This window comes from Hydra vulgaris, chromosome 08 (assembly GCF_038396675.1).
Source record: "Hydra vulgaris chromosome 08, alternate assembly HydraT2T_AEP".
NCBI classification, from domain to species: Eukaryota; Metazoa; Cnidaria; class Hydrozoa; order Anthoathecata; family Hydridae; genus Hydra; species Hydra vulgaris.
In genome coordinates, this window is record NC_088927.1 from 65,787,501 (window position 1) to 65,812,563 (window position 25,063).

General features: G+C 26.8%; 1 protein-coding gene across 2 annotated transcripts in view; it reads left to right on the forward strand.

The window, feature by feature from the left end:
• The window catches only part of LOC100203405 (uncharacterized), a 203,492-nt gene that overhangs the window by 174,542 nt on the left and 3,887 nt on the right, over positions 1 to 25,063 (forward strand). For both annotated transcript variants that reach the window (XM_065804187.1, XM_065804188.1), the window contains 5 exons: positions 906 to 1,014; positions 1,590 to 1,912; positions 8,216 to 8,411; positions 8,774 to 9,400; positions 16,274 to 16,552. In XM_065804187.1, coding sequence (XP_065660259.1) covers positions 906 to 1,014; positions 1,590 to 1,912; positions 8,216 to 8,411; positions 8,774 to 9,400; positions 16,274 to 16,552 — 1,534 coding nt within the window. The remainder of the gene's footprint in view (positions 1 to 905; positions 1,015 to 1,589; positions 1,913 to 8,215; positions 8,412 to 8,773; positions 9,401 to 16,273; positions 16,553 to 25,063) is intronic.

A 25,063-nucleotide genomic window follows, 5' to 3' on the forward strand; every position in this document is an offset into this window, starting at 1 on the left:
AAGTTGAGAATTTTAGATCACTTAAGTTGGAGAGCTAAGATCATTTAAGTTGAAAATTTATTATTATTTATGAAAAATAATTTTGGGATGTAATGAAGTTTATTTGTCTTTTTAAAATCCAAAAAACCAAGCTTTATTGACAAAAAACTTTTTTACATTTTTTATTTAGTTCAGAATGTATTTTTTTTTAATTGTTTTTTATTGTTTAATGTTGTTTATTTTACATTATATTATTTTCTTGTTTTTTTACTTTTGTTTTGACTGACTGAATTATTCAGGGATTGAGCATTGAGTGTACATACATCGACTGATTTAGCTATAAATGCAGTGAGGTGTACATTGATTTATTTATATAGCAATTGTTGCATCAGAGTGTACATACATTAACTGAGTGTTTTGGATTAAACTTTTTCTGTTCTTCTTTTTATACTTTTTAAATCTGGACTTTTTGTAGTAAAAGTAAACAAAGTAAATTTAGTATGACTAGAGAAGTATTTTTCTAAGTAGCAAAAGGCTAATTAGAGTTGTATTTTTAACTTGACTATGGAGTACCTGAGTTCAAAATGTTGGACTAAATTAAGCAATTCTGACTTCTGTCAAAAAATATTTTACAAATTTTGAATCATTACAAATGACACAACATCTGTTTTCAACTTTTTTATGAAATTAACTAGAAAATTAGTTGAGTATTTTTTTTTTATTGGAAATGAAAAAGGTAAAATGAAATTTATAGCTATTTTTCGAGAAAACAAATTTTTTGACATTCAACCAGAACAATATGTGTCCTCATCATCATCATCATCATCATCATCATTATTATTAAATAAATGTCTCATTGTTTATTTTGAATAAGTGTCACTCATATTTGTGATTAATGTTAAGCATTTTTATAATTCTTCTTTTAGGTTAAAGAGGTTTTCTTCACCGAACCAATAAAGTTATTTGTGTTGGCAGTTTTTTTTGCTCTTTTTATTAAAAATATTAAAGAAGAAGAAACTGATTTTCAAACACAAGGTATTTAAATAATGTTTTCAATTTATTTTAATATGTTTTTATTCTTCACAACTTTAGCTTGGGAAAAACGTTTTAAAGTTATATTTTGTACTATTATATACCATAAATCTTTAAATAAGTTCCTTATATAGTTTTTGGATCTTTTAAGGTTGTTTTTTCAGGCTAGTTGCTTAATTTGACAGGTCGTTGATTTGATTTTTATGAATGTCAAAGCAGTTCTAACAATGACAAAAAAGTAACAATCTAGTTTTTTTAAAAATACCAGTTTATCCTCTCTAAGTGGGATATCCTTATAAATTTATGTTCTTGAACTGATTTTTGAGGATTTTGAGAATTGTGAGATTTGAGAATTTTGAGAATATGACCTTCACTAGTCTTCCATTGATAACAAACTTGTTGAGACAAATAAATCTACTTTAGAATCAACTAAAAGATAGAGGAGGTGGTGGTGTAGTAGGTATAGGTTGTGGGAGCTTATTGAAATTATTTTTGGATTTGATTTACACATAGAACAATATTCTAAATAATATGTCATTTGTATTTCTTAAAATGACTTTCGCATTTTAATTTTGAAGGTAAAATGTTGGCCCTTGATGAAAGTTGGCTTCACAAACCGAAACACGAACCATCTATTTTTGATCGAAAAGATATAGAAATGCAACCACTTAATACTTCAATGGTATTAGAGATGAGAGACCTAAGGATTAAGAACCTCAAGATGTACTCTTTATTTAAAGAGTTGGCTTTATATATCTTTTATGCTATTTTGGTGATGTTTATAGGATATTCAACACGTAAAAATGTTGCTTTTCGCCAAACTCGCAATGTTCAAGATCTTTTTAATCTAACACTTAGAAGGGTTCCATGGCCAAGAGATTACAGTAAAATTTATGGCCAGGTTAGTTTATCTTTATATATATTTCCTGAAAAAAAAAACATGGAAAAATAAATAAAATTTTGTTAGTGTTATTAGTAAAAAAATGAAATAAAAACTGTTATATGGTAAAGAGTTCGCCTTTTCTCTTTTTACACAGCACCATTGCCGCGCCCCAATTTTCCATTATAAGTTTTTAGAATCTAAGTTAAATTAGTGCTTTTCCAATAATTTTAAATTACTTTAGTAAAATCAGGTAATTTTTGTTTGTAGTAAACCAGTTGATTTTTTAAAAAATATTTATGTTGACCATTTAAATGTACTTTTATACATTTTAATTTATTTTTTACTATTTTTGCAGAGTTTTGTTAAATGTAATCCCGTTGGCTCAAAAAAAACTTTAGTTTATATTAGTTTTATTTAGTTTATTAATTACATCTGTTCATTAGGGGAAGGAGAGGTCCAAAATTATACACTTTTTGTTTAATCATTTAATCTTAATTTTTTTTAAAAAGTTCAAAAAACATTTTAGTTAAGGCTAATTTTTTGTGGTTTCTATTTCTATTTTCAACATTTTAAAGATATTAGGAAAACTTAAAAACTAGAAATCTTTGAAGCACATTCTTGCATGTAAAGTTATGCAACTTTATGTTAAAATTTATGGAATTTAAATTTTGATTAAATAAATTAAAATTAAAATAAAGAAAAATTGCATTTAAACAAAAGTAAGTTTTATCTAGTGTAAAAGTTTGTTTTTGCTTTACTATATAAAATACTTTGCAAATAATTTTTTAACTAAATTTATTTACTGATTAAAATAAAAGAAAACAGAAAGTATCAAACTAGTTTTAAATCATAATAAATTTTCTAATCTCCCAGTAGTTGACAAATTTTATCATACAAAATTAAATCACTTATGTATCTCCCTATAGAACCAGTATATTCCTTTTAATTATATAACCAGTATAATCCATTTAATTAAAAATATATTGATAAAAATAATAATTAATGCTGATGAGATAGAGCGCCAGGCAATATATATGACAGCCGGTATATATTAATTACTGTTCAGTTTTAAATAAAAAAGCGTTAATAATAAGCTTTCTTGATTTTCATCTTGTTTGCTATTGCTTTTAAATTGACCAATTGCAAGTTTGATTTTAAGCTATTAAGTGTAGAACTGTTGATTGAAAGACTTCTGCTGGTAGACTATTCCATCCATAAACGACTCTATTGATTGAAAGACTTCTGCTGGCAGACTATTCCATCCATAAACGACTCTATTGCTGAAAAAATATTGCCTTTTCATACAATTTCTAACCATCTCAAATTTCAATCTATGTTTTCCTCCTCTAATGTTCGATGCTGGACCTGATGAGCAAATAGAGTTCATTGCTTAATTTTGTTTAACATCAATTTTTTCAATACCTTTAAATACTTTGAATTGCTGGATCAAGTCATCTCTAAGCCGCCGAGTCTCTAAAGTTGTCATATCCAAAATTTCTAATCTTTTTTTGTACTCAAGATGTCTTAGTTCCGCTATCATTTTGGTTGCTCTTCGTTGAACTTTTTAAAGTTCATTAACATCTTTTGTATAATACGGACTCCATGCTTGAATCGAAAACTCTAAATTTGGTCTAACATACGTACAATACAGTGTTTTTATTAGATCTTTATCCTTTTACTTGAATGTATTATTTGGTAGTGAGAGCATACTATTTGCTTTACTGGCTGCATATTTTACTTGTTTGGCCCATTTCAAATCACTTGATATATAAACACCAATGTCTAAAATAAGAATATTCTTTATTATTTGAACCAAAGTGCATAATTTTAAATTTTTCAAAATTTAATCCTAATTTCCATTTTGTAGACCATTCTTCAAGTTTATTAATATCATTTTGAAACAATTGTGAATCATTTTGCGAAGAAATAGGTGCAATTATCTTATTATCATCAGCATTTAAACGACATTCATTAATAAAATTTTCTGATAAATCATTTTTAAATACCAGAAAAAGGAGAGGACCTAAAACAGACCCTTGTGATACACCACTAAGGACATCAACTCAATCTGTCACACTTTCACCTAAAACCACTCAATGTTTTTTGTTAGCTAAGAAGTAGGCTATCCACTTAAGAAGTTTACCCAAAATACAGAAAGCTTTTTTAAAGTCTGTATACAATACATCTATCGGTGTTCCATTATGAAACGCATCCGTTAAAATATCTAGGTATTCAAATAGGTTTGTTATACAACTTTCGCTTTTCATAAAACCATGTTGTTTTTTTGAGAGTAAAATTTTTTATCAGGTATTGCATGATACAATCAGCTATTATTCTTTCCAATACTTTACATGGTATTGAAGTTAACGAGACTGGTCTGTAGTTCGATGCTTTTAATTTGTTTCCTTTTTTGAAAAGTGGCATAACATTTGCCTTTTTCCACATATTTGGTATAGTACTTGATTCAATTGATTTTTTGAACATTAAATATAATGGGTATGATATTGAAGAGCTGCATTCTTTTAAAATACAAGGATGAACTAAATCAAAACCGACCAATTTTAACTTATCAAGTGCTTTAAGTCCAGTTTGAACATCATTTTGTGTTATTAGAACTGTGTCTAATAACAAATTTGAAGGTATATTATGCAATTCAATAATGCTTCTATCATAGTCATCAACATACACAAAGTGAAAATATTTATCTAGTTCAGTAGCTATAGTAATGATCATGTATAATTTCACCATTTTCATTTTCCAAAGCTCGAATTTGAGTTTTTACTGATTACTTCTCATTGATATATTTATAAAGCAATTTAGGATTAGATTTAAATTTGCTGGCTATAGTTCTTTCTAACTGTTTGATATTGTTCTTGATATTATTTTTTATTCCAATTTTTAGCTTATTATATTTAGTTTTTGTTAATTCATCATTCCAGCCATAGCGTTTGTTAGAGAGTCATATATTGTCTTAAGTTCTTATTTTATTTTTCAATTCGAGAGTAATCCATTTGTTTTTGTTCCTTCAATTTTGATAATTAATTCTTGGGATAAATATTTCTGTTGCATAATTATAATGATACATAAATAAATCATGCATTTCATTAAAAGATTTACCTTTAAATTCAATTTCCCAATTCACATTATTGAAATGACTTGAGAATAGTTCATAATTTCCTTTTTGATATAATATAATGGATTTCTTATGTTCTTTAGAAGACTTAAGATCATTCATTAGATAACAACACTTTAGTAATTGATGACCCTGTTTGAGATTCCCTAAAGGAGCTGAGTGAGTTATAGAAATAATTTTTTCTTTATTGTTTGTAATAATAAGGTCTAGAGTATTAGTTAATTCGTAGCTTGCTTTTTGTAATGTTGGTTTGCATGCACATTGAAACAGAAAACATTCTTCTTGACATCTGATAAATTTATTAGTTTGAGATTCATTATCGCTTGCTGAAAAAGGACAGTCATTGTCAGACCGATCTACTGTATTATAGTTGAAGTCCCCTGTAATAATAAGATCGCTGTATTCTTTCTGATAAATACTTGTCCAAACAGCATTAGTTGATAACAAAATAAAATTATTGTACTCATGAGATATTGCTGGTGATCAATAAATGCATCCAATTAGAGTTTTTTTATTTCTAAAATATAGACAAGTTCATATTGTTTGAGTGTGTTTCTTTATTACTTCTATCTGTTCTATAACTGACTTAATTGAATAACTTCTTTACCATATTAATATGTTTTAATACCAGGAAGTAATTTGATATTATTTGTTAAGTTATTTAAAGCTGACTTATCCATCATTTGAGAATTAAGAACCAGGGTCCATAGCTATAGAAATAAAGTCGTTTTATGCCATCTTTTTCTTTTTCTTATTCATAACATGAGCTACCTTTTCAGTCATCCTCATGATCATCAGGTATAAAACATCTGCCTCAAACCTTAGGGATAAAATTTATTGATTATATAAAACTTATTAAAATTTTTAATTTTTTATGTATATAAAATTTACTTTTCCCTCAAAATAAAAATTATTTATAGTTTACTTTAACTGTACCTTGTTTCATGGCTCTAGGTTAATAAAAATAAAATTCTGGTACATCTTCTCCTAAATAGACAACAACTAGTTAACAAAGTTTTTTTTAGTACCCTCTGTTAAATGTCTGTTTGGTCAACTCTTGCCGAACTCTGGTGCCTCTCTTGCAATGTTGTACAACAATGATCCAATCTATAGTTCATTCCAAATTTTTGCCAGGGTTTCTGCAATTTTACATATAGTGCTCTTCGGGGCACCTTTTTTTTCTCACCAATAAGTTCCACCATAAAATGAGAGATGTGTAACTCCAGCATATGTTTCCTCCAGAGAAACCAATGCATTGGAATCTTCAAGATAATTGTGAGTATAGTAATGTCTTTAACAAATACTCCACTGTTAGAAGCAGTGGTATTGTAAGCAAATGGCAAATATCTGGTCAACAATGTTGTAATGCTCTAAGAGATTTAAGATTTTTTTTTGTCAAATCCTTCGGAGCTTCCAACTTGTATCACTCTAATAAGGATGTTATTTTTGTCATCAGTATCTAAAAATGTAACACTGATAAAAAAAACAGTAATATTTAGATTTTCCTCCATTTTATTTGCTGTCAAAATGCAGAAAAGCTGCTTTCAATTCGAGGTTTGCATTATATCTTGTTTTATCTGGTCTCCTATTTGTTAAAATAATTTTATTTATATAATTAATTTTTTTTATCCTAGTTTTTCATTGAATTACTTATTCTTACCTATATCTTCTATCTTCTTGAATCTTATTTGGTGGGCAGAGCTTTCAGAGATAAAGCACTTTTCCAATATTCATTCCTGCTGTATTGCAAATTGCTGCAATGATTGTGCTTTGAAGCAATGTGTTATTATATAAGTAATAGTGTTAGCAATAACAATAATAATTTTCAAAAATCTTTAATCTAACTGAGTCCAATTTAATTTAGTCTACTCAAAATTCAACCAACTTTAGAGTTTATTATAATTTTTGTTTTATTATTTTAGATTTTATTATAAATTTTATTTTCTTATTTTTTAAAAATTGAATTTTTTCAAATTTTACAGATTTACTTTTTGACTACTAATTTTTTTATTCGTTCATCTTGATTGTTTTTGACCTCAGGGGACTTTATAGAACAGGAAAGACTTAAGAGGCATCCTGAAAATAAAAGCATGTTTTTGGTACACCTTTTTTACCACACTTTATGGCTGGGATCAGTTTTAAGTTTCAAATCTTATTTCAAATCTCATTTCAAACTCTTATTTTAAATTTTCCTAGGTGCCAGCTATTTTCAAAAAAAATTACTTGCAAATCTATTTCGACAGATGGTTGGTGTTAATTGAAAAGTCATCAAGAAGTTTTGGTATTAAAAAAGGCCAAAATTCTAAAGTTCAAGTTTAAAACAAACTATAACTTCAATATTTTTTTTTTTTTAAACCTATAAAAAAAGTTTAAAAAAAGACGATTTATTATTTGTCAAAAATGATTCAGAACAATGATAGGTTTTCATTGACTTTAAATTGAAATTAAAGATTTGTGGGTATGTTCACATTTCTCAGATAATACATAGTCCTATTCTTTTGAATGGTATATAGATATATAGTTCTATTCCTTTGAATGATCATTACAATATAAAATGGTTGACAAATTTTTTTGCAGTTTAGTTTGAAAATTAAGTAAAAAACACACCTGTTTTGTTCCATTTTAAATTTTCTTATTTCCAAATATGTTTGGTACAGGAAAAGATAAACTAAAACTATACATATATATTATATATATATATATATATATATATATATATATATATATATATATATATATATATATATATATATATATATATATAAGTATATATTAACATATATAAGTATATATTAACATATATATATATATATATATATATATATATATATATATATATATATATATATATATATATATGTATATATATATATATTGAATATATATTTATAAATGCATGAATATAATTCTACATGACTGTCATACTGAAAGAGGTAAAAGACCAAGACACTGCAAGGTTAAAGTTTCTGTATATACATCATGGCATTTAAAAAAATAAACATCTACATGTATAAAAGTATTTATCAGAAAGCAATATCATTTTGATTATTATACTTTTTTTTTTTAATGTGTGTGTGATAAAACTAGTTAGATTTACATACTCATTTCAAAAATTTTATTTAATAAAATTTGTTGTTAACATATATTCAAATTTGCACATTAAATATATTGAAATAATTATATATTAGATTCAAGCTACACCAGATTTTTGGAATTGGATGGACGAATTTTTTTTACGCCAAGTTTTTCCTGAACCCTGGTATAAATTGAGTGATTTTTATGCAAATTCAGATAAGAAAGACTTCCCTGGAAAGTTGTTTTTAAACGATCTCAATTCTAAGATTGTGAATGGAATCAGAATTAGGCAAGTTCGTGTGCAACCAAGTAAAAGATTTTTCTTATAAATAATTTTTTTAACAGGAAGAAAACTGTTTTAAAAATTTAATGTGCAACCATTTTTAAATTAATGATGTGTATAGAATGCACCTGTAAAATGCATAAATTTTATAAATAAAGTTAATGTATATAAGTTGGATAAAATGGATATAAGAAAGTTATTTGTAAATTTAAATAAAGTTAATGGATTACTATAATTATATAACTTTTCTTCTTTTTCCTTCTAACCATTTGATGCTTCATTTAACATTTATAGATATTTGTTTTGAAAGGTATATCTGGATATTTATATCTGGAAAATTAACTAATTAAATTAATTGAATTAATTAAATGTTTTTTACTTGCGCTAGATTCTTGTGTAAAGACGAAATCAGTTGCTCAGTTTATCAAGGTTAACTGTATGTCTTCTTATACATCTACTCTTGAAGAAACAGGAAATTTTTATTTAAATTGGACAGTTCCACTGTTGCATAACTCTGACATTAATCCTTTAACTAAACCATGGAGGTATCAAACTTGGAAAGAACTTGATGGGTATCCATATGCAGCAAAGTTAGAAACTTACTATGGTGGCGGTTATGTTGTAGAAATTTTCCCAAAATGGAAAAACAAGGCTATAATAGATCAGGTCAAAAAACTCAGATGGATTGATAGACAAACGCGAGCTATATTAATTGAGTTTGCTTTGTTTAATGCTGCTACTAATTATATTAGCATGGTCACAATGGTTTTAGAGTTCCCTGCTTCTAGTGGAGTTATTCCTACTTTTTGCATTTTGACATTTAGATTATATTCTGGTACAAAAGAAATGTTGATTTCTCATTTCATTTTTATTTTAATGACAATGTTATTTACTGTTCGTGAATGTCGATTTTTATATCGAGTTGGTTGTAAATATTTTGTTGAGTTTTGGAATTTAGTGGAAGTTGCATTGATACTGTTTTCTGTTATTGAAATTGGATTTTTTTTTTACAAAGGTATTTTGTTTTATTTTTATTTTGTTTTATTTTGTTTTTATTTTTAATTTATTTCATCAGTTTTTATTATTTTTATTTTTTACATTATTAAAGATGTTTTTTACGAATATATATTCAAAATTCCAGATATTTTTAATAGCTTTTAGTTTTTCCATCAAAAAGGTTTTTCAGCAATGCAAGTTGAATACCATAAAACATGAAGTTTCTTAAAGAAAAATCACAGCTATAAGTAATAATAAAAAAATTTTTAGTTGTATCAATTATGATTAAGTATTAGGAACAAATTTATAAATTCCTTCTAAAGAAGTTAACTGAACATATATATATATATATAAATTAAGCCACTGTCTAAATATAGTTTTTTTTCTGAACACATAGGCTCACTTTGGGATTTACGTGATGCATATATATAATCACGGTTCCAGAAAAATTAGCTAATTTGGACTTGAGATAATTTTGTGAAATCACTTCAAAGTTTTTGACTATTTGTCTGTTTTCTCAATAAAAAATATTGTCTCTTTTTTTTTTTGTAAGATTCTTTTTTATTTGAGAGTGTTTACAGAGAGTTCAGATTTTGATTTAATTTAGATTAGTTTAATGGAGGCTAGAGTTTTAATCTCATGTCTTTGCGCCCTGTGTATGGTTAACCTAATTTTTAACATTTATTACTGCAATACAAAAACTTTCTATTTTCGTCATTTTGAGAGAAACAACACACTTTATTTAAAAGTAATGTTTGTCATTTTAATATATATTTGTAACATAAAAGGTAATAAAATTACTTTGAAGAAAGTATGCAACGGTTGCGTTTCTCTTGGTTTCCATTCTGCTCTGGTTTTTAACCAGCATGCAATTTTGCCTCTTCACCCTTCCATATACTTTTTTTAAGGCTTCAAATGAAAGTTTTCCAGTTCTTTCCATAGATTGTGAGTTACATGGCAGATCTGTCAGAGAAATTTTTCCAGCAATTTGAATAGTTTGTTGTAACTTACATGGTGTAATAAAAAATGAAGTTGTATGCTCTAAGTTGTAATAAAGCAACATTAACATCAAGCAACATTAACATGAACAAACTCTAACTTTGAAATTCAAGGGTATAACTGCCTTAGCTTTGATTTTTGGCTTGAAATCAGGATTGATTTCCATGAAATAGTTGCTCTAAATTTCAGCTTTGAAGTTCAAGGATATAGCTTAGATTTTTTGCTTGAAGTCCTGATTGATTTTCTTGAATAGCATAATTTGAAAAATTTGATCGAGAGCAGGGAATCTTACAATTTTCTCATCGTCTTGCAGCATAGCATCAAGAAATTATTCTTGAAAGAAGCAGCAGGAGTGACACTAAAGATTTATAAACACAATTTTAGAATTAATATAAGGTTATTCATAAATGAAAATTTCAAATATTTGTTTACCAGTAGAGTCTTTATAGTTTTTAGGATCATTAATTTTTCTATTTCCGATATAACATGACAAAGAGGTAAGTCACCATGGTGAAGTAAGCTACCCACTATATGAATGCTACATTTAAAAATCTTTTCTAATCGGACAACTAAACCCTTGTTAACACCAGTGTTAAAACTTGTATATTATAAAGCAATTGCTTATATGCATTCAATAGTATCATATTCAGTAAGAACATTTAGTGTTGCTGAACCCATACTGTTTACTGTACCATTTTCTACTTAAACATGTGTCAGATATTTTCCAGAAAGAAGTCTACTTTAACAAGTAAAATTGATGTGATTTTCATCTTGAGTTGTTCTATACAATACCCATTACTCTTAAATTTGATTGCATAAACTAACAAATTTTCATCATTCTTGCCATCCACACCAATTAATATTAGCTGTGAAACCTATGGACAATGCTTAGTTTTATTTGAACTAGCCACTTGCTTTCTAACAAAACACCTTATATTCTGTTATTATCGGAGATGTGTTATTTTTAGTTACTACTCAATTGTCAATTAAAGTACCTGTTGCTATTACAGCTGTAGCAGCATCATGATCTTAAATCTTATTGCAGCCTTGGCTAAATTTGTAATCATCATGAACCTTTATTGCCCATGCTTCATTGCTTTACATCATAACACTCTGGACATATGGACTGTAAAACTTTCCTTTATTTATTAATGAAGCACTTTCTGCTGTTAAAAGTTGAGATAATTCTCGGAACTTGGCCCAAGCAGACCTTACTTTTGCCCTAGATGGTTCTTTTGCTCCACTAGCTGATCCTTTTGTATCTCCAAGATAACAAAAGTTACTAACACACTATATTTTCTCAACTTTTTATTTCAATCTCTTTTTTAACTTCTTCTCTATACTCACTAAAAGTACATTTTCTACACTCAAAACCAACAATTTTTAGAAAACATCTCTTCAATATCTACATCTCTTATGAAACCATTGCATACATACTGTACAAACAATAGAGTTAGTTCCAACTCTCTTCCTACACACTCCACATGGCCACTTCCCAGTATTTTCTGCTTGCTTATTCTCGACTTTACAATGCATAACTTTTGTCTTATTTATTTTTATCTTGCGCCCTTTTGCTTCAATAATCTGCTTCTGTTTCAGTAAGGTCTAAATAATTGCTTTCGCTAACTATTTGCTATATTGCTTAAAAACATGGTTTTAAAAAAATTTAAGTTACATGGTTTACCTTTCTGAAAATTTTTTAACTTATATGGTATATTATAAGGTACGTGGACTAAATGACGGCAGGGGGACCAAGCTAGTGGGGTGACCCGAGCTAGTGATTGGCTCCAAAAAAGGCCGATCATGTTATGCAGTTTCTTAAATATTTTTTGATAATACTTACATTACATTTAAAAAATGAAATTTATAAGATAAATAGAAAGCAACTTAGGGCCTTCATTAAGGACCTTCAGGCTCTTAGGCTTATGGCCTTAGGCGCTAAGAGCCTCCACTTGTCATGATTTGCCACTGACTGCAAAAATAACACAACTAAATGTAATTGATAATGTTATATATCCAATTAAAAACATGAGTATATAATTTAATGCAAAACACCTGTAAGGTTAATAAAGTTTTATCAAGATATCTAGTAAGCTAGTTCATTTTTAAATTGATATTTGATACGAATCCATATAAAAGCTATTGAATTTACATATTAACTTGGTAAAAAGTTTTGTAGCTTTTTTGTAAATTGCTTTATTAATTGACATATTATATAATAATATATATATATATATATATATATATATATATATATATATTTATATATATATATATATATATATATATATATATATATATATAATGTATATATATATATATACATATATATATATATAAACAAGACAAATTTTTTAATTTGTAAATTTATAAACTGTTTACTGTCTGAAAAGTGTAGTGTTTGTTCTCAAACATTAGGAGAATTTACTCTTAAATTTACCCATTTTTCTTTTATGTTTCCCAAAAAGATATTTTTGTGCAAAATAATTTCTATATATAGAACACTTTCTATATACCAGGGTATATAGAAAGTGTTTTTTGAGTACAGTCCAGATATTTCAAGAAAAATATTTACAAATTTTTTAGATATGTCCTGAAGGATCATCGATAAATAATTTTTTCCTGTGTTAGAACTTTTTTGTTTTATTTATTTACTTTTTTTTTTTTTTTTTTTTTTTTTTTTTTGTTATTCATTATCTTTTAAAGATAAAGCTCTTGATCTAAATATGTCACTAATATAAAATGAAAACACATTTCATTTACCAAAAATGACAAAATTGAAATACAACTATTATGTCTAGGAAAAAATAAAAATAAAATTTTTATTTTTTTTTGCTTATAAAAGCTAAACTACATCATTCCGAAAACTTTGATTTTTACAGCATGTAAAATTTCTACTTTTTAAGAAAAACACCTTACTTAAAAAACAACAGTTTTTTTAATTAGGCACTAATAAATAAATCAATTCTAACAAACAATAGTCTAAAATTTTAGCTAATGTTTACTGTTGACATCAAATTCTTAAGCTTTTGGGCATACTCTGCCTGGCCAATGTCTAAATTAATTTTTTGCCAGTGAGAACTGAAAAAATGATGAACTGATTCAGCAGCCTTCTCACTATAGAGACCCAATTGGTATACCATTCATTCAATAAAGTCCTTGATGCAATGAAAATTGCAATCAACTTTTGGGATAAAGCTGCAATACAACAATGCTATATTGGAGTTCTTGAATTGCAAAATAATTTTTACAAAGTCCTCCTCCTCCTCCCAAAGCATGAACTAATAAAAGTCAAAAACATTTGTTGAATCCAAAAAAATGGAGACTAAATCTAGCTCTTCCATAGTCTAGAGAAGATCCATATTGTTTAATAATTTGTAACATTGATTTCCAGAAATTAATCTCCATGATACAGTTCTTGTTCTGAATGTGTAATGCTACTTGCCATTGCTGTGCTATTGATCAGACATCTTTTATTGCTCTAAATGAGTTATGAATAATTAACAAAAATGAAAAAAGAGGTGCAGCTCCATTAGTGGGTTTTAAAATCATTGTATTGGATAGATCAGAAGCAAAAGAATTATCTACCACCTTTTCAAACTTTTTTGCTTTCAAAAGATTTCAATGCTTGAGATAGTTCCAAGGGAGCCATTATTGAGGAATTATACAGCTTGAGAGATTTCTTGCGGCAATTTGCACCATGTGGAATAGGCTGTACCAAAAATATGACTTTGTTATGAAACCAAAACATTCGAAACATATCCTGGTTAAGTATCATAAGTAAAAGAAAAATGTTAACTTTTGGTCTTGAAACATTTAGAAAGTGTTTGATGATGTCAAATGTCAAAAAAAATTTTTTTTTTTTTTTTTTTTTTTTTTGCTTGATTTAAACTGAAAAAAAAAAGTTTACTATTTATCTAAATAATATTTACGTTAATATTACGAGTTATGTTGTTCAAATTTCACTTTTTAACTTTCTTGTCTGCACTTTTTCTTTTCTCTTGAGCAACTATCATGAAGCTTCTGACTTTTAATATGACTTTTTAATATGATCTGCTGGGAAATTTTGAATTAGAAAAATGTTTATTTATTTACTAAATTGATATTTTGCTATCGAAAAGTGTCCTGTTAAGGCATAAAATTTTTATCTTGAAAAAAAACAAAAATTTTTAAAAATTAGTAAAATACACATAATTGCTAATTTTATTATAATTAAATTAGCAATTTAAATATAATAAAGTGTTGTGATAATGACTTGTGTAATGACTTTTCAATGGTTATGCTATCTCTAAACTCAGGTTTTTTATTTTTAAGTAATTTGTGAGACTTTTGTCTATTATTTCATCTTCTTCCACTATATTTTTGGCTACTTTAATAGCTTCACAATCATTAAATGGTGCCTAGATTATGACAGATTAGAAACCAAGTAATGTAAACTATCTTATCACAATCTTATACAGTCTGTTCTAACCTCGTTAAAAGTATAGGCATTTAATAAAGAATACCTAAGAAATACCAAGTAATGGCATAGATATTTTTTTGCCTCCTGGGCAATCTGATGCATCTAAGAATTGTTTTTGAAAATGTTGCAATCGAATTTGTCTAATGACTTAAAGTCTCCATTGCATACATAAAAATTTTAAAGATAATATTTTAATTTTTTTTAAGTACTTACAAAAAATGGCTGACATTACACTCTTATATGTGCTGACAACATAAAAGCCACATAATGTTCTCTCTGACAACATACTTACTAATAAGTTTAATTCCTCGATTATGTGCACCAGTGCTTGAAGCAGTTGTGTCAGTGCAATCAGCAAAAATGTTATTTTTGATTTTTAAATCTTCTATTAACTTTTTGTCTGATCTTTATTTTGGGATGAACTTGCCAGGAACACTTCTAGTAGAATATCACTATTATAATCATTCTTAGAAGTTGTCACACAAACTGCCATTCTTTCCATTTTAGTAAAATTGTTTTAATCACATTCATTACTTATTTTACTACAAAGTGAAGGACGAATTTCTGACCAAATAAGTCATTTTTGTAACTATTTCTATTTTCCCTCTTTTTTAGATGGTATGTAATTTTTTTGCTGTTGGTTTTTGATATTGATAAAACATAAATTTCCAAATTATACTCTGCATGCTGTAGGAGTAATAATTGTTTTATGACCCCTCCTCCAAATTAAAACTTGCAGCAACTTCTCTTGTTGTTTTTGTTATTCCAACCCTTGATAGTTTATCAGATCTTGTTTTTTTTCTAGTTAATAGTACAAGGAATCTTTTACCATTAATTACTTTAAATTAAATCATTAAAAGAGATTCATGCTAGTAAATAAAATTTAAATCAAAATTGTGTAAATTTTAATATTTGTTCAATAAAACCCTCATTGAAAGATTTTGTGGTTCATTCTCAAAGAAATTAAATTAATCATTACAATAAAACCATAAAGTAACAAATAGTTTTTATTTATAATAAAACCACTTAAGTAAAAAATAATTTTTTTTCATAAAATGTAGTAATAATATAAAACTGCTCTGATTTTAAATTTTAATTGTTTCAGTTCATGGTCCCTGTATAATAAAGGAAAATTTTTGATTTATTATACACAACTAAATAAATCTAATTTTGAATACATTAAAAATGTTGTTACTTTAGTATAACATGCAATTGAGTTCAAAAAGTTAGATTTTTCAATTTTAAGATTTTTGTTAACAACAAGTTAATTATTTTTACCCTATTTAGGTGGCTTTTTAGGTCTTTACCTTGATCAATATGTTCAAAATAAGAGTCATTCTATTGACTTATAACAGTTAGGTAAGGTTTTAATTTAAGTAATTAAATTTATTCTTAAGTAACTTTTAAAAATAATTTATTTTTTGAATACAGATCATCTGGTCAAGTTGTTATTAGAGCGAATGCCAGCTAAGAAACCGCAAACATTTATCAACTTTCAGTTTGCTTCATACTGGGATCTGACACATGTATACATTGTATCTCTAATTGTTTTTTTTGTAACTTTAAAGTTTATTAAATTATTGCGTTTCAATCGCCATATTTCACTGCTATCTTCAACTTTAAAAGCTGCATGGTATCCTTTATCAATGTTTTTCATTATGTTTTCTATTGTTATGTGCTCTGTGGTAACCACATCTAGGATTGTTTTTGGTAAAAAAAAATTTGTTTTTAAACCCATTTTATAAATATATATATTATGTAAATACTTATATAAATATTATATATACATATATTTATAATATATAAATATTAAATATATATATATATATAAATACAAATATAAATTAGTTATTGAATTTATATGTATTAAAGTAAAGAATTTTTCAGTATTAAATATATAAATATAAATATATATATATATATATATATATATATATATATATACATATTTATATATATATATATATATATATATATATATATATATATATATATATAGAGAGAGAGAGAGAGAGAGAGAGAGAGAGAGAGAGAGAGTGAGAGTGAGAGAGAGATATTTATATATATATATATATATATATATATATATATATGTATATATATATATATATGTATATATATATATTATATATATATATATATATATATATATATATATATATATATATATATATATATATGTATATATATATATAGATATTTATATATATATATATATATTTATATATATATTTATTTATTTATATATATATATATCTATATATATATATATATATATATATATATAAATATCTGTATATATATATGTATATATACATATATATATACATATATATATATACATATATATATATATATACATATATATATATATATATATATATATATAATATATATATATATATATAAATATATATATATATATATATATATATATATATATATATATATATATATATATATATATATAAATGTGTCAAAAGTGTCATTTTATTTTAATTATATGAAAATCATGAAAGTCCTTGTATTCACTTTGACCAATACAAATTACAAATAAATTTCAAAAAAAAATCAGTTCCTAACCCTATTTCAAAAGATATTTTGTCCTTATCTTGTTGACACATCTTTTTGTTATAGCTTTTTGACCTGAATCTCGTTTTTGATTGATTCTAGTACCAAAGTAATATTTTTGAAATTAAAAAGTGTGTTTGAAGCAAAAATCAACCAAGTAGTTACAAGCCCAGGCATTCCATTGTTTAAAAAGTGAAATGTTTGGGCTTGTAGATGCGGAAAAAGTACAAATCTGTACAGAGAAGCTATTTTGTTTAAATGTTTCCGAAATTGATAAACTGCTAGAGTTCTACTGATTTAAATTGACTAAAGAATTACTTAGAGATGACTATCATAAATTGATTGAGCTTTTAATAATATTTCTTGGTGAAGATTCAGAGAAGAAATCTGAAATTCGGCCTCTATGTGCTATGCTCCAAGCACCACGAATGGCAAGAGCGTTTTATTTGATAAAAAAATCATCCATGAAAGCTTACAAAACAATAAATAAAAGCACTTCCAAAGCAGCTTTACAGAAGTTTTTGCATTTATGGTATTTGACAAATAAAGTATTTGTTTTGTCTTTGTTTGCCGATGATGTTGATCAAGAAATCAAAGTAAAAATGGTTGCTAAAGAAAACCCATCATTCGCTATGAGCATTCAAAGAAGAACTTCTCTGTCAAAAGCATGTTCCTATTTAATCGATTCAAAATTGATGACAGTATTCTGGAGAAGAGCCCTTCTTTATGGCAAATGATGATTCGTTCCAAAAAGCTAATAAAAAGCTATTGACACTGAGAGCAATGAAGTTGAAGATGCAGCAAAAAGAGCAGTTAAATTAATACTAGACTTCCATGGTTTAATCACTGTTAGATTGAATTTGTGAATTGAACCGTTAAAGAGAAACAAAAGCAATTTTTAAAATGTTGCGTACATATAAACATATAAATTCAATAATATTAATATTATATGCATATATATACATATATATATATATATATATATAAACATATATATATATATATATGTGTGTGTATATATACGCATATATATATGTATATGTATATATATATGTATATGTATATATATATATACATATATATATAACATTATGGAGCTTTTTACAACATTTTTAAATCTAATAAAACATTTTGGAATTTTCCAGACCAATGGTCACCTGATTTTTTATGGTTCAAGAGCCTGCAAACCAATTGAGATTTTGACAGGACAAGTAAAAGTGCTTTTGCTCTACTTAAAGTCCAAGACCAATGACAATCAATAGAGAAAAAAAGGATGTTTATTTTTTTCCTTGATTAACTCTGAAACAAGGAAAAATAACCCAGAAGTGACTACATCGAGCTTTGCAAACTGAAAGCAGTTTTTCTTGGAGAAAAGCTAGTGGATAACTTTGCTTTCTGCTAATCAAGTGCTTTCGATATCTACAGACTTTTACTCAACAGACTTTGCTGCCAAACTTGAGAGATTTTTTTGGTTTGCTTTTGTAATTTATATTAAAAAAAGTTTAAATGCACAAATCCTGCCAATGCACCAATCAATGACTTGAATCTGGTTAAAGATTTCACAATTATCAATAACCAAATTGATAAAGAGGTGAACAAAAAAATATTGACTGACAATAAAAGTAACGCTTGGTACCTTACTGAAGAAAAAATACTACTAACACTCTTCTTTTCCTAAAAAATCATTAAAGGCATCTAAAATTTTAAAATCTACTATCTCAAAAACTGTTGAAAACTAACCAACCGTCAATAATCTAACTTGTAAAGCCTGTCATGCCTAGAATATCAAGAACATCCATCTAAGCAAAGAATAGTATTTTGGCTTTCTTTGTTTTAAGACTATCTTCGACCTTTTTCAAGTTTCTATAAAGATTTAATATAGTTTAATATAATTAATATAGTTTATATTTTAATAATAATATAATATAATTAGTATTTTAATAATACAATTAATATTTTAATAATACAATTATTATTTTAATAATATAATTAATATATTTAATTTAATATAAATTAATATAATTTAATAATGATTTAATATAACCCTTGCAATCATCCGATCAACAGGGAAAAATCAGTAGTTTCAGAGAGTAAACGTTTTTGTTCACAAATGATGCTGCAGCTACAGCCGAATGGTTCTTTGAAGAACCTTAGAGGGTTTCTGACATTGGTGCTGAGGGAGCACCCATAGAGGTTCTTCAAAGAACCCTTTGTACGGGTTCTTCGGAAGAACCTTACGATAAGGTTCTTTAAAGAACCCTAAACAGTTTTTCAAAGAACCTAAGAGTTCTTAATAGTTCCGATAAGTCATCCAGATAGATTCTTCGAAGAACCCTAAAGAGAACCTTTTTTTACAAGAAAAACTATTTGCAACGGTTCTTCAAAGAACCGTTTTTGAAGAACTATTTCAGATTCAAGACTACTGACTGAAAAAATGTTCACTAGACAAATCTTTGAACGATTTTTTGAAAAAAAACTATAATTAATAATTATTATTGAATTTTCGGGTAATTTTTAGACTAACAATTTTATTAATACTTATTAGTTTTTCAAATAAATTAATCCATGTTCTTCTAAAAAGTTTACATCACGTGGTAAAAATGATTTAAAGTTTTACCATTTACTTGTTATGCGAAATGATGAATTAAACAACGACTAGATTAACAAAAAGTAAGAAAAAAGTATAAGCAATAAAAAACTACAAAACTATTGGATAAAATAAAGTTAAAAGTTGCTTTATTTTAAACGTTTCTGTTACCTCCCTTCGTAGAAGCTAAACCTAAACAAATAATAGACGATAAAAGGTGAAATTGTACTCATCATCTAGTAAATCTCTCTCTCTTGTTTTATAAATTTTACAATTTATAAAATTATGTTAGGCAGTTGAAGTTAAGATTTCGATATAAAATAAGTTTTAAGTAAATCAATAACCTTGCACAGAGTATCCGCCATCCTGTGAATTGTTACAGGGATTTCTTTATTTGATACACCAAATATGATGTGTTCAAAAAATAATAATGTGTTTTTCAACTGAACAGGGTACTGTATATCGTAAATAAAATAAGAGGCAAATATACAAGCCATCGCTAATGAGATATCAACATCATTATGATGTTCAACTATTTCTTGTCCATCTAATATAATTCTACAAAATTTTGATGTCAACCTTTGAGCTCGAGGGATTGCAATAGTTGGTGTATTCTGTTTTGAAGTGTCGTCAAATATAACCAAGGTTTCAACAGATTAGCCGTGATTTAACACAATAGCCGTGGAAATAAAAGAATTGCTCCATTGAATGTAGCATCTAGAATAGTAAAAAAAATTACAATAAAAACATAAAACAGAATTAAATTATAAAACAATATTCAACAGAAAAAAGCATAAAAACTTTTACCAATAGTTAATTGGAAAACAGAAATCTCTTGTATTACACAAAATTTATTACCTCTCTTAGTGCTTTCATTAATTTCACACTCAATTTCAGCAAAAATTTCAGAAACAAAATTGTCTTTACACTTTAATTTGCCCTTCATCTGTTGATGAAGTTCTTTATCGAGATCTTTACCAAATCTCAGTTTCATTTTGCTAAGAAGCTTTAACATCATTATTATAAAGATTATTTTTAAGTTGGAACACACAAAAAATAAAATCCACAGAATAGTTAAAAGCCTACCGATTGAGCAGAGCAAAGCCATGGGTATTTAGCTTTTAGATCAACTGTGCGAAGACAACCATCGAAATCCTTTGCTCGCATAACCAACTACGTTGCTGACGATCAATCTTATCTGGACGAAGTTTACGGTATTCAATTATCATATCCTGATGATGTTTTGCTACAGTTGCATCATCCTCACCAATAGGCAGAGAATGTGGCTAAAGAAATTTATTTTTCAATAATCATTTCATCTTTTTTTTTTTTATTTCAATAATATCTCAAAACAAAATTTCTCAAAACAGTGAAGCTTAATTTTTACCAAGTCTCTATGTGTCCTACTACAAGCTTGGTCATTCTTAAGACAATCTTCTGTGCACTTGCGTCCTCTTCCTGGATTCCCAAGTTTGCTTTTATGGATAGCAACAGTCTCAACATTAATTAAAGGGGCTCTTTCCTTCTTGAACTTATTTTTTAGACTTTCCAATAGCGTAGACTGCCATTATAAGTAAATTTATTTCACATAAGCATTAAGATTTATATATACATATATTATATACGTATATTATGTACATATACATTACATTTACAATTAAAAATGTTTTACATATTCTTATTATATACTTCATTTAATTTACATTAGCCATTAATCAACTTACACACAGTACAAATTGTTGTGATGAACTATCACTCCTTGAAGGCAACTCATTCAAATAAGGATATTTGCTACATAGGGCAGCAAGCACATCTGAATATTGGGTACTGGATGGATACCTTGAAATAAAAATTAAACAGTGACAACAAAATAAATGTAAGAAATTGTTATTGTTAAAAGTTGTAGAAAACAAAAATAAAACAATATTGTCAGGTTGTTTTATGTTAAAACAAACTTTTATATTAACAAAACCTCACGATATTGTTTTATTGTTGCTTTTAACAACTTTTTACAATAATAACTTTTTTACATGTTGACATTTTTTATAATCAATATGAATGAGGTAATTGTTACAATCGTTAGTCATGATGATAAAAATAGCATTGACACAAAAATTAATGATGAAAACAACATTAACGCACACACAAACACATAGATTTTCATATTACATTTCAATAAAAAATACACTTACAATGTAAACTTACTGATGTCATTGTATAAACATTGAATCAATTGGTTTCTACAGCTGTTCCTCTTAAACTGCAGAAAGCAACGGTCTTTGGCTTCAAAAGCTACAATAACTGCTGGTGGCAAAAGAGGTAGTTGATATCGAACTGGCCATGGTGTCATAGTTCTAACGCATCCTACTAAGATATTTCCAGCACCAGTGTAATTTGTTTCTGATGCACTACTGCCAAGCTCTGACACACTAGTGAACACAAAATTTTTCTGTTAGCACAAAGGTATTGTTAATTGTATTAAAAAGTGTAAACTGCATTTAAACTAACGTTAAATCAACTTGATGTCCAGGTGGTGCTTTAAGATTCCTTATGATTTCTAATAGCATAACTTGCTTTCGCATTGTCCTACATAAAGTTGAAACCATTGTCTCTGCTAAACACACCAATATTTTTCCACCTATTTCTTCTTCTAAATTAAAAGTAAATTATAAGTAAATAATACAAATGTAAGTGCTAAATAGAGCTTTACAAATATCTAACTATAAATTAATTTCAAGCCCCTTGCTTTAGGGTTAAATATCTTTACTAGACAGTTATGGACAAATATATCACAATAGAAAGGGCCCAACTATTTCACATATTGATTTAATTGTTGAGATGATTTTTATTTAATTGTTACAAATTTAACAATTACACTATTCCTATTGAAACTTGATAAAAATACTGTAGGAATAACTTAAATATTAAATTTGCAAGGTCACATTGTAAATTAAAAATAATTAGGATTTTATGAATTTTGTTTGCCCTATGTTTGTTATTTTGATAACATTATTTTTATTACCATTATTTATCTAATTTTTTTAAGTAATATATTTTTTATCTATTTGTTAGTTATTTTTTTATGATTTTTAGCTATTAATAGTAATTATTATTCACTACATCACAAATATTATTGTTTGATGCTTGTTTCATCAACAAATTTGAAATAAATGTTATGTGCTTTTTTTTTTGCAAGTACAACAGACTATATTAAAAACAAAAAATCTTTCTTCAAAAATTTATTTAAAACATATGTGTCTGAGAGTAATATAGGAATGGCCATCTTGTATTGTATATGTGTCTAGAAGTTGATAATCACAAACTTCTGTTGGCAAGCATATTGATAAAGTTCTATCTTCTATAACTCTGAATGCATGCAAGTGGTCATTATATTTGTCACAAATCAGCAACTTACCACAAAATACCCAGTGTTGACGAAATTGAATAATGTGATAAATTTTGAAAAATAAAGGAATTTCTTCTGCATGTAGTAAAGCTAAAATAACTGTATCATGCACATGAAATTGAATTCTGTTTATAGTAATGGCATTACACTTCCAAACTGTTTCCTTTTTATCAATAATATCATTAAAAAAAAAAAGACAATAATTTTTCCTGAAGATTTGTTGCTAAACTATCAAACGTAATTGAACATAGATTTGATGTTTCATACTTTTCATTAAAAAAATCAGAAGATGCCATCTCCCAACACTGTCTCAGCTGATGCCGCTTTGCAAGAGAATAACCTATATTTTTAAAACTTCTAATGGAAGAAGCTAACTTTTTGAAAAACGCATGCACTATAAATATCTTAGTGGTCCATTTTCATTAATTAGACGAGCATAATGGAGCATGAAATGAAACTTGGGTGTTAAATTATTGGGAAAAAGTTCAATAAAACTTTGCAGAAACTGTTCTATTAAAAATTGAAGATATGTCCAAATAGTTTTTGAATTTTTTGGAGCAAATACATAATCTGCAATATCTCGCAGCTGTAAATAAAGTAACCAATACACATTAGATATTGGTATGCGATTGCCAATCATAAATGGTAATAACCGAAACAAACAAAACTTCTGTGATGCAGAACCAATAAAGTTAATAGATGCACCAGAACGGATAACAAATGGTACTGGTTTGTTTTACCTGTCATTTCTGCCAATTTCAAAAATGTCAAGCTCTGCATTTACCTGTTCTACTGTAATTATATTTTGTGCATTGAATTTTAACAACATTAGACTTACTAATTGTGGAACTGTTCCTTCTAACATATCATGCATGATGTCTGGTGGAAAAGACTGTAAAACATTAAAGTATGGTAAATCCAATAAAGGACATCGTTTTTCAACACCATACACACTAGAAGAAATGTGACCTGAACCAGAAGTAGCAGATAAATGATAATAATGCATTTCTTTGGTACGAATTGTTGTATCACATTCAACCAAAATTTTATTTTTGTCAACATAAGAAGTCATGCACTGACGACAAAAACGACCAGAATTAAAAACACGTTGAAAACCAGCTAGTGCATGGGAGGAAAGATTATCAGCAGATATAGTTGCAACCCCACGAAACAATCGAACTATCATATTATCAACTGTAATTAAAATACCCTCATTCTGCAACGTCAGCAAATCCTGAATTAAAGGTCTTAAAACTTGCTTATATGTTTTATATTTCTTAATAAACTTTTCTTTTACAAGAATACATAAATTTATATTCTGAAGTTGTGAAATATATTGTTCTTCAATGTTTCCCAAGAAGAAATAAAATGCATAGAGTTTATGTACTGAACGATAAGCTCCAATTGGATTACACACTTCAAATTCATCATAATATAAATGGATTCTTAATGCATTCTTGTCTTTAAAAATGACATGTTGTTTACAATTTAAACCATCTGAAAATGAATATAATAATTCATTATTAATAGACTCATCTTTTTTAAGTTTTCTTTTTATTGAATTCCAGATAAGCTCATTTTCAAATAAGTTTTTTAGAAAAGGTAAAACTGGTACATACTGAATAGTTTCACAGCTTGGTGTTTTTAAACCATATTC